At 35.1% G+C, this 11661-nt stretch overlaps 1 protein-coding gene across 1 annotated transcript; it reads left to right on the top strand.

The window, feature by feature from the left end:
• Positions 1–759: 759 nt before the first annotated feature.
• LOC139888185 (uncharacterized) lies at positions 760–1918 on the top strand. The gene is made up of 2 exons (XM_071871214.1): positions 760–1123; positions 1539–1918. Exons 1-2 carry the CDS (start codon positions 760–762, stop codon positions 1916–1918), a joined length of 744 nt encoding a protein of 247 aa, XP_071727315.1.
• The last annotated feature ends 9743 nt before the right edge of the window (positions 1919–11661 follow it).

Here is an 11661-nt window from a genome sequence, read left to right as displayed (position 1 = left end):
GTGTTTTCAACGCTTCTTCAGTGGATCGGCCATCACTTGATCCGAGAACTTCACTTATCCGAAAATCACAAGTGATCAACGATCATATCTGAAATCCCACTTCAGTGAAAACAAAATTCTGGACGCGGTAAAAGACTGTGGGAACGACAAAGCTCCGAGTCCGGACGGTTTCAATTTTCTTTTCTTTAAAAAATTCTGGGCGATTATAAAAGTTGACCTTATGAATGCCGTGAATTGGTTTTGGGAAACGGGTGAAATTTCAAATGGATGCAATGCTTCCTTCGTGACGTTAGTTCCAAAAATAAAGGACCCTCTTGGCTTAAACGACTTTCGACCAATTAGTTTAATTGTAGTTATTATAAAATAGTTGCAAAAACCCTTGCTAACCGATTAAGGAGAGTGGTCCCTGGTGTCGTGGGTGTTGAACAAAGCGCATTCCTAAAAGGACGGTATATTCTAGATGGTGTATTGATTGCAAACGAAACAATTGATTTCTTAAAGCGTAAACACAAAAAGGGGATTATCTTTAAAGTTGATTTTGAGAAAGCCTTTGATTGCCTCAAATGGGAATTCCTAAGGGAGGGACTTGTACGGGGTTCGGGGGTAAATGGTGTAAATGGATCATGTCTTGTCTAAAGTCGTTATCTATCTCCATCTTGGTAAATGGATCACCGACAAACGAATTTAAGATGGGTCGAGGTGTTAGACAGGGAGACCCTCTATCCCCCTTTCTCTTCATCTTGGCAGCTGAAGGCATGAATGTTCTCACGAAAAGCAGCGGTAGAAAAAGGACTCTATAGGGGAGTAAATGTGGGCAACGATAATTTTGTTTTTTCGCACCCCCAGTACGGGGACGATACGATCTTTTTCGGTGAATTGGGCAACGAAAACATGAGAAGTCTGTTGAACCTACTTAAATGTTTTGAGCTTGCCTCTGGGTTGAAGATTAATATGCGTAAGAGTAACCGTTTGGGTGTTGGGGCTACAAACGATGAGATAGTAGCCTTAGCAAATTACATCGGGTGTGACATGGGTTCATTTCCTTTTAAATACTTCGGGCTACCTATTGGCTCTAAAATGAAGAAACTCGGTGATTGGAATGGGGTTTTAGACAAATTCAAAAGTAGACTTTCGGTGGACGTTTAACACTTGTCAAATCGGTTCTCTCAAGTCTCCCGTTATACTACTTTTCGATCTTTTGTACCCCGTCATGTGTCCTAAAAGAGTTAGAGCGTGTGAGGAGAAATTTTTTTTGGGGGGGGGGGGGGGGGGGGGTTCGGGGTCGGGAAACAAAATTTCTCGGATCAAATGGAATCATGTTATCTTACCATTTTTGGATGGTAGGCTAAACATCGGTCCCCTTAAATGCAAAAACTTGGCATTACTCGGGAAATGGTGGTAGAGGTTTTACAATGAACCCGAATCACTATGGGTAAACGTTATTAAAAGTATCTACGATCCCGGTGGTGGTTTTTCATCAACTCCACCTAGATCATATGCTACATCAGTGAGTATTTGGCCCGTAATTATCAATGCAGGTACCTCTTTTTCGGAGCTGGGTATCGACTTCAGATCGTCTTTCACAAGGTCAGTGGCTAACGATCTAGGTACCGGATTCTGGAAGGATGCATGGTTGTGCAGCGAAAGACTTGAAGACAAATTTAAGAGACTGTTTCGTCTTGATTCGGATGGTAACGCTTTGGTCGCAGATCGTGTAGACTGGTCTGAAAATGGATGCAGGTTTAAAGGTCAATGGAACAGAGAGCCCCTTGGGCAAGCCCTAAATGAATTAACCTTATTTACTAACATGTTACATGCTTATAACAGAAACTCTAGTGGGGAAGATTCATGGCGGTGGGGTCTAGCAACAAATGGGAAGTTCACAACTAAAAAGCTGACTCAATTGTTGGAGGAATAGATGTTAATTGACGGAAGGGTACAACCCGAGACTTTTCGAAACAACCTTATTCCAAAGGAAGTTGATATCTTCATTTGGCGCACAATGAAAATGTAGTGACCCGAACTTTTCCATGTTTATATATATATTAAATGAGATTGTTATTTACATGATTAAGTGTTTCCAACATGTTAAGCAATCAAACTTGTTAAGACTTGATTAATTGAAATAGGTTTCATATAGACAATTGACCACCCAAGTTGACCGATGATTCACGAACGTTAAAACTTGTAAAGACTATATGATGACATATATATGGTTATATATATAGTTAACATGATATTATGATAAGTAAACATATCATTAAGTATATTAATAATGAACTACATATGTAAAAACAAGACTACTAACTTAATGATTTTGAAACGAGACATATATGTAACGATTATAGGGCTGAAAGGATTTGGGTACCAAAATTTGGAGATATGAGAGAAATGGTACTTAGAGAAGCTCATAAAACCAGATACTCAATACATCCTGGAACGGGGAAGATGTACAAGGATCTCAAGAAATATTTTTGGTGGCCGGGTATGAAAGCCGATGTTGCTAAATACGTAGGAGAATGTTTGACGTGTTCTAAGGTCAAAGCTAAGCATCAGAAACCATCAGGTCTACTTCAACAACCCGAAATCCCGGAATGGAAATGGGAAAACATTACCATGGATTTCACCACTAAATTACCAAGGACTGCAAGTGGTTTTGATACTATTTGGGTAATAGTTGATCGTCTCACCAAATCAGCACACTTCCTGCCAATAAGAGAAGATGACAAGATGGAGAAGTTAGCACGACTGTATTTGAAGGAAGTCGTCTCCAGACATGGAATACCAATCTCTATTATCTCTGATAGGGATGGCAGATTTATTTCAAGATTCTGGCAGACATTACAGCAAGCATTAGGAACTCGTCTAGACATGAGTACTGCCTATCATCCACAAACTGATGGGCAGAGCGAAAGGACGATACAAATGCTTGAAGACATGCTACGAGCATGTGTTATTGATTTCGGAAACAGTTGGGATCGACATCTACCGTTAGCAGAATTTTTCTACAACAACAGTTACCATTCAAGCATTGAGATGACGCCGTTTGAAGCACTTTATGGTAGAAAGTGCAGGTCTCTGATTTGTTGGAGTGAAGTGGGGGATAGACAGATTACGGGTCCGGAGATAATACAAGAAACTACCGAGAAGATCATCCAAATTCAACAACGGTTGAAAACCGCCCAAAGTCGACAAAAGAGCTACGCTGACATTAAAAGAAAAGATATAGAATTTGAAATTGGAGAGATGGTCATGCTTAAAGTTGCACCTTGGAAAGGCGTTGTTCGATTTGGTAAACGAGGGAACTTAAATCCAAGGTATATCGGACCATTCAAGATTATTGATCGTGTCGGACCAGTAGCTTACCGACTTGAGTTACCTCAACAACTCGTGGCTGTACATAACACTTTCCACATCTCGAATTTGAAGAAATTTTTTGCTAAATAAGATCTCACTATTCCGTTAGATGAAATCCAAATCAACGAAAAACTTCAATTCATCGAAGAACCCGTCGAAATAATGGATCGTGAGGTTAAATGACTTAAGCAAAACAAGATACCAATTGTTAAGGTTCGATGAAATGCTCGTAGAGGATCCGAGTTCACCTGGGAACGAGAAGATCAGATGAAGAAGAAATACCCGCATTTATTTCCAGAAGATACGTCAACACCTCCAACTGCTTAAAATTTCGGGACGAAATTTATTTAACGGGTAGGTACTGTAGTGACCCGAAATTTTCCATGTTTATATATATATTAAATGAAATTATTATTTACATGATTAAGTGTTTCCAACATGTTAAGCAATCAAACTTGTTAAGACTTGATTAATTGAAATAGGTTTCATATAGACAATTGACCACCCAAGTTGACCGGTGATTCACGAATGTTAAAACTTGTAAAAACTATATGATGACATATATATGGTTATATATATAGTTAACATGATATTATGATAAGTAAACATATCATTAAGTATATTAACAATGAACTTCATTTGTATAAACAAGACTACTAACTTAATGATTTTGAAAAGAGACATATATGTAACGATTATCGTTGTAACGACATTTAATGTATATATATCATATTAAGAGATATTCGTACATCATAATATCATGATAATATAATAATTTAAAATCTCATTTGATATTATAAACATTGGGTTAACAACATTTAACAAGATCGTTAACCTAAAGGTTTCAAAACAACACTTACATGTAACGACTAACGATGACTTAACGACTCAGTTAAAATGTATATACATGTAGTGTTTTAATATGTATTCATAAAATTTTGAAAGACTTCAAGACACTTATCAAAATACTTCTACTTAACAAAAATGCTTACAATTACATCCTCGTTCAGTTTCATCAACAATTCTACTCGTATGCACCCATATTCGTACTCGTACAATACACATCTTTTAGATGTATGTACTATTGGTATATACACTCCAATGATCAGCTCTTAGCAGCCCATGTGAGTCACCTAACACATGTGTGAACCATCATTTGTCAACTAGCATGAAATATCTCATAAAATTACAAAAATATGAGTAATCATTCATGACTTATTTACATGAAAACAAAATTACATATCCTTTATATCTAATCCATACACCAACGACCAAAAACACCTACAAACACTTTCATTCTTCAATTTTATTCATCTAATTGATCTCTCTCAAGTTCTATCTTCAAGTTCTAAGTGTTCTTCATAAATTCTACAAGTTCTAGTTTCATAAAATCAAGAATACTTCCAAGTTTGCTAGCTTACTTCCAATCTTGTAGAGTGATCATCCAACCTCAAGAAATCTTTTTTATTTACATTAAGATATCTTTCTAATATAAGGTAATACTCATATTCAAACTTTGATTCAATTTCTATAACTATAACAATCTTATTTCGAGTGGAAATCTTACTTGAACTTGTTTTCGTGTCATGATTCTACTTCAAGAACTTTCAAGCCATCCAAGATCCTTTGAAGCTAGATCCATTTGTCTCTTTTCCAGTAGGTTTATCCACAAAACTTGAGGTAGTAATGATGTTCATAACATCATTCGATTCATACATATAAAGCTATCTTATTCGAAGGTTTAAACTTGAAATCACTAGAACATAGTTTAGTTAATTCTAAACTTGTTCGCAAACAAAAGTTAATCCTTCTAACTTGACTTTTAAAATCAACTAAACACATGTTATATATCTATATGATATGCTAACTTAATGATTTAAAACCTGGAAACACGAAAAATACCGTAAAACTGGACATACGCCGTCGTAGTAACACCGCCGGCTGTTTTGGGTTTGATAATTAAAAACTATGATAAACATTGATTTAAAAGTTGTTCTTCTGGGAAAATGATTTCTCTTATAAACATGAAACTATATCCAAAAATCATGGTTAAACTCAAAGTGGAAGTATGTTTTTCAAAATAGTCATCAAGACGTCGTTCTTTCGACTGAAATGACTACCTCTTACAAAAACAACTTGTAACTTATATTTCCAACTATAAACCAATACTTTTTCTGTTTAAATTCATAAAATAGAGTTCAATATGAAACCATAGCAATTTGATTCACTCAAAACGGATTTAAAATGAAGAAGTTATGGGTAAAACAAGATTGGAAATTTTTTATTTTTGTAGCTACGGGAAATATTAACAATTCTATACAAATCATATCCTAGCTAACTTATATTGTATTATACATGTATTCTAATATATTATGTAATCTTGGGATACCATAGACACGTATGCAAATGTTTTGACATATCATATCGACCCATGTATATATATTATTTGGAACAACCATAAACACTCTATATGCAGTAATGTTGGAGTTAGCTATACAGGGTTGAGGTTGATTCCAAAAATATATATACTTTGAGTTGTGATCTAGCCTGAGACGTGTATACACTGGGTCGTGGATTGATTCAAGATAATATATATCGATTTTTTTCTGTACATCTAACTGTGGACAACTAGTTGTAAGTTACTAACGAGGACAGCTGACTTAATAAACTTAAAACATCAAAATGTATTAAAAGTGTTGTAAATATATTTTGAACATACTTTGATATATATGTACATATTTGTTATAGGTTCGTGAATCGACCAGTGGCCAAGTCTTACTTCCTGACGAAGTAAAAATCTGTGAAAGTGAGTTATAGTCCCACTTTTAAAATCTAATATTTTTAGGATGAGAATACATGCAGGTTTTATAAATGATTTACAAAATAGACACAAGTACGTGAAACTACATTCTATGGTTGAATTATCGAAATCGAATATGCCCCTTTTTATTAAGTCTGGTAATCTAAGAATTAGGGAACAGACACCCTAATTGACGTGAATCCTAAAGATAGATCTATTGGGCCTAACAAACCCCATCCAAAGTACCGGATGCTTTAGTACTTCGAAATTTATATCATATCCGAAGGGTGTCCCGGAATGATGGGGATATTCTTATATATGAATCTTGTTAATGTCGGTTACCAGGTGTTCACCATATGAATGATTTTTATCTCTATGTATGGGATGTATATTGAAATATGAAATCTTGTGGTCTATTGTTACGATTTGATATATATAGGTTAAACCTATAACTCACCAACATTTTTGTTGACGTTTTAAGCATGTTTATTCTCAGGTGATTATTAAGAGCTTCCGCTGTCGCATACTTAAATAAGGACAAGATTTGGAGTCCATGCTTGTATGATATTGTGTAAAAACTGCATTCAAGAAACTTATTTCGTTGTAACATATTTGTATTGTAAACCATTATGTAATAGTCGTGTGTAAACAGGATATTTTAGATTATCATTATTTGATAATCTACGTAAAGCTTTTTAAACCTTTATTGTTGAAATAAAGGTTATGGTTTGTTTTAAAATGAATGCAGTCTTTGAAAAACGTCTCATATAGAGGTCAAAACCTCGCAACGAAATCAATTAATATGGAACGTTTTTAATCAATAAGAACGGGACATTTCAGATATGATATGTCAAAACATTTGCATACATGTCTATGGTATCCCAAGATTACATAATATATTAGAATACATGTATAATACAATATAAGTTAGCTAGGATATGATTTGTATAGAATTGTTAATATTTCCCGTAGCTACAAAAATCAAAAAATATCCAATTTTGTTTTACCCATAACTTCTTCATTTTAAATCCGTTTTGAGTGAATCAAATTGCTATGGTTTCATATTGAACTCTATTTTATGAATCTAAACAGAAAAAGTATAGGTTTATAGTCGGAAATATAAGTTACAAGTCATTTTTGTAAGAGGTAGTCATTTCAGTCGAAAGAACGACGTCTTGATGAGCATTTTGAAAAAACATACTTCCACTTTGAGTTTAAACATGATTTTTGGATATAGTTTCATGTTCATAAGAGAAATCATTTTCCCAGAAGAAAAACTTTTAAATCAAAGTTTATCATAGTTTTTAATTAACTAACCCAAAACAGCCCGCGGTGTTACTACAACAGCGTATATCCGGTTTTACGGTGTTTTTCGTGTTTTCCGATTTTTAATCATTAAGTTAGCATATCATATAGATATAGAACATGTGTTTAGTTGATTTTAAAAGTCAAGTTAGAAGGATTAACTTTTGTTTGCGAACAAGTTTAGAATTAACTAAACTATGTTCTAGTGATTTCAAGTTTAAACCTTCGAATAAGATAGCTTTATATGTATGAATCGAATGATGTTATGAACATCATTACTACCTCAAGTTTTGTGGATAAACCTACTGGAAAAGATACAAATGGATCTAGCTTCGAAGGATCCTTGGATGGCTTGAAAGTTCTTGAAGCAGAATCATGACACGAAAACAAATTCAAGTAAGATCATCACTCGAAATAAGATTGTTATAGTTATAGAAATTGAACCAAAGTTTGAATATGATTATTACCTTGTATTAGAATGATAACTTACTGTAAGAAACAAAGATTTCTTGAGGTTGGATGATCACCTTACAAGATTGGAAGTGAGCTAGCAAACTTGAAAGTATTCTTGATTTTATGTAACTAGAACTTGTAGAATTTATGAAGAACACTTAGAACTTGAATATAGAACTTGAGAGAGATCAATTAGATGAATAAAATTGAAGAATGAAAGTGTTTTAGGTGTTTTTGGTCGTTGGTGTATGGATTAGATATAAAGGATATGAAATTTTGTTTTCATGTAAATAAGTCATGAATGATTACTCATATTTTTGTAATTTTATGAGATATTTCATGCTAGTTGCCAAATGATGGTTCCCACATATGTTAGGTGACTCACATGGGCTTCTAAGAGCTGATCATTGGAGTGTATATACCAATAGTACATACATCTAAAAGCTGTGTATTGTACGAGTACGAATACGGGTGCATACGAGTAGAATTGTTGATGAAACTGAACGAGGATGTAATTGTAAGCATTTTTGTTAAGTAGAAGTATTTTGATAAGTGTATTGAAGTCTTTCAAAAGTGTATAAATACATATTAAAACACTACATGTATATACATTTTAACTGAGTCGTTAAGTCATCGTTAGTCGTTACATGTAAGTGTTGTTTTGAAACCTTTAGGTTAACGATCTTGTTAAATGTTGTTAACTCAATGTTTATAATATCAAATGAGATTTTAAATTATTATATTATCATGATATTATCATGTATGAATATCTCTTAATATGATATATATATACATTAAATGTCTTTACAACGATAATCGTTACATATATGTCTCGTTTAAAAATCATTAAGTTAGTAGTCTTGTTTTTACATATGTAGTTCATTGTTAATATACTTAATGATATGTTTACTTATCATAGTATCATGTTAACTATATATATATATATATCCATATATATGTCATCATATAGTTTTTACAAGTTTTAACGTTCGTGAATCACCGGTCAACTTGGGTGGTCAATTGTCTATATGAAACATATTTCAATTAATCAAGTCTTAACAAGTTTGATTGCTTAACATGTTAGAAACATTTAATCATGTAAATATCAATCTCAATTAATATATATAAACATGGAAAAGTTCGGGTCACTACAGTACCTACCCGTTAAATAAATTTCGTCCCGAAATTTTAAGCTGTTGAGGGTGTTGACGAATCTTCTGGAAATAGATGCGGGTATTTCTTCTTCATCTGATCTTCACGCTCCCAGGTGAACTCGGGTCCTCTACGAGCATTCCATCGAACCTTAACAATTGGAATCTTGTTTTGCTTAAGTCTTTTAACCTCACGATCCATTATTTCGACGGGTTCTTCGATGAATTGAAGTTTTTCGTTGATTTGGATTTCATCTAATGGAATAGTGAGATCTTCTTTAGCAAAACATTTCTTCAAATTCGAGACGTGGAAAGTGTTATGTACAGCCGCAAGTTGTTGAGGTAACTCAAGTCGGTAAGCTACTGGTCCGACACGATCAATAATCTTGAATGGTCCAATATACCTTGGATTTAATTTCCCTCGTTTACCAAATCGAACAATGCCTTTCCAAGGTGCAACTTTAAGCATGATCATCTCTCCAATTTCAAATTCTATATCTTTTCTTTTAATGTCAGCGTAGCTCTTTTGTCGACTTTGGGCGGTTTTCAACCGTTGTTGAATTTGGATGATTTTCTCGGTAGTTTCTTGTATTATCTCCGGACCCGTAATCTGTCTATCCCCCACTTCATTCCAAAAAATCGGAGACCTGCACTTTCTACCATAAAGTGCCTCAAACGGCGCCATCTCAATACTAGAATGATAACTGTTGTTGTAGGAAAATTCTGCTAACGGTAGGTGTCGATCCCAACTGTTTCCGAAATCAATAACACATGCTCGTAGCATGTCTTCAAGCGTTTGTATCGTCCTTTCGCTATGCCCATCAGTTTGTGGATGATAGGCAGTACTCATGTTTAGACGAGTTCCTAATGCTTGCTGTAATGTCTGCCAGAATCTTGAAATAAATCTGCCATCCCTATCAGAGATAATAGAGATTGGTATTCCATGTCTGGAGACGACTTCCTTCAAATACAGTCGTGCTAACTTATCCATCTTGTCATCTCCTCTTATTGGCAGGAAGTGTGCTGATTTGGTGAGACGATCAACTATTACCCAAATAGTATCATAACCACTTGCAGTCCTTGGCAATTTAGTGATGAAATCCATGGTAATGTTTTCCCATTTCCATTCCGGGATTTCGGGTTGTTGAAGTAGACCTGATGGTTTCTGATGCTCAGCTTTGACCTTAGAACACGTCAAACATTCTCCTACGTATTTAGCAACATCGGCTTTCATACCCGGCCACCAAAAATGTTTCTTGAGATCCTTGTACATCTTCCCCGTTCCAGGATGTATTGATTATCTGGTTTTATGAGCTTCTCTAAGTACCATTTCTCTCATATCTCCAAATTTTGGTACCCAAATCCTTTCAGCCCTATACCGGGTTCCGTCTTCCCGAATATTAAGATGCTTCTCCGATCCTTTGGGTATTTCATCCTTTAAATTTCCCTCTTTTAAAACTCCTTGTTGCGCCTCCTTTATTTGAGTAGTAAGGTTATTATGAATCATTATATTCATAGATTTTACTCGAATGGGTTCTCTGTCCTTCCTGCTCAAGGCATCGGCTACCACATTTGCCTTCCCCGGGTGGTAACGAATCTCAAAGTCGTAATCATTCAACAATTCAATCCACCTACGCTGCCTCATATTCAGTTGTTTCTGATTAAATATGTGTTGAAGACTTTTGTGGTCGGCATATATAATACTTTTGACCCCATATAAGTAGTGTCGCCAAGTCTTTAATGCAAAAACAACCGCGCCTAATTCCAAATCATGCGTCGTATAATTTTGTTCGTGAATCTTCAATTGTCTAGACGCATAAGAAATCACCTTCGTTCGTTGCATTAATACACAACCGAGATCTTGCTTTGATGCGTCACAATAAATCACAAAATCATCATTCCCTTCAGGCAATGACAATATAGGTGCCGTAGTTAGCTTTTTCTTCAATAACTGAAACGATTTCTCTTGTTCATCATTCCATTCAAATTTCTTCCCTTTATGCATTAATGCAGTCAAGGGTTTTGCTATTCTGGAAAAGTCTTGGATGAATCTTTTGTAGTAACCAGCCAATCCTAAAAATTATCGTATATGCTTCGGAGTTTTTGGGGTTTCCCACTTTTCGACGGTTTCGATCTTTACCGGGTCCACCTGGATACCTTGTTTGTTCACTATGTGACCGAGGAATTGAACTTCTTCCAACCAAAATGCACACTTTGAAAACTTAGCGTACAGTTTTTCTTTCCTCAATACTTCTAACACCTTTCTCAAATGTTCACCGTGTTCTTGGTCATTCTTTGAGTAAATAAGTATGTCATCAATGAAAACAATGACAAACTTGTCAAGGTATGGTCCACACACTCGGTTCATAAGGTCCATGAACACAACTGGTGCATTAGTTAAACCAAACGGCATGACCATAAACTCGTAATGACCGTAACGTGTTCTGAAAGCAGTCTTTGGAATATCATCTTCTTTCACCCGCATTTGATGATACCCGGAACGTAAGTCAATCTTTGAATAAACAGACGAGCCTTGTAGTTGATCAAATAAGTTGTCGATTCTCGGTAGTGGGTAGCGGTTCTTGATGGTAAGTT

Source organism: Rutidosis leptorrhynchoides, chromosome 2 (genome assembly GCF_046630445.1).
Source record: "Rutidosis leptorrhynchoides isolate AG116_Rl617_1_P2 chromosome 2, CSIRO_AGI_Rlap_v1, whole genome shotgun sequence".
NCBI classification, from domain to species: Eukaryota; Viridiplantae; Streptophyta; class Magnoliopsida; order Asterales; family Asteraceae; genus Rutidosis; species Rutidosis leptorrhynchoides.
Note: the sequence above shows the minus strand (reverse complement) of the source record. Positions and strands in the feature narration are given on the sequence as shown.

What these genes read in the sequence shown, in the direction of transcription:
- LOC139888185 (XM_071871214.1), top strand. Translation starts at nt 760, where the DNA reads ATGTTCTCACGAAAAGCAGCGGTAGAAAAAGGACTCTATAGGGGAGTA. An exon ending in GGTTTTAGACAAATTCAAAA is followed by an intron (nt 1,124 to 1,538) that starts GTAGACTTTCGG and finishes TTATCAATGCAG; the next exon opens with GTACCTCTTTTTCGGAGCTG.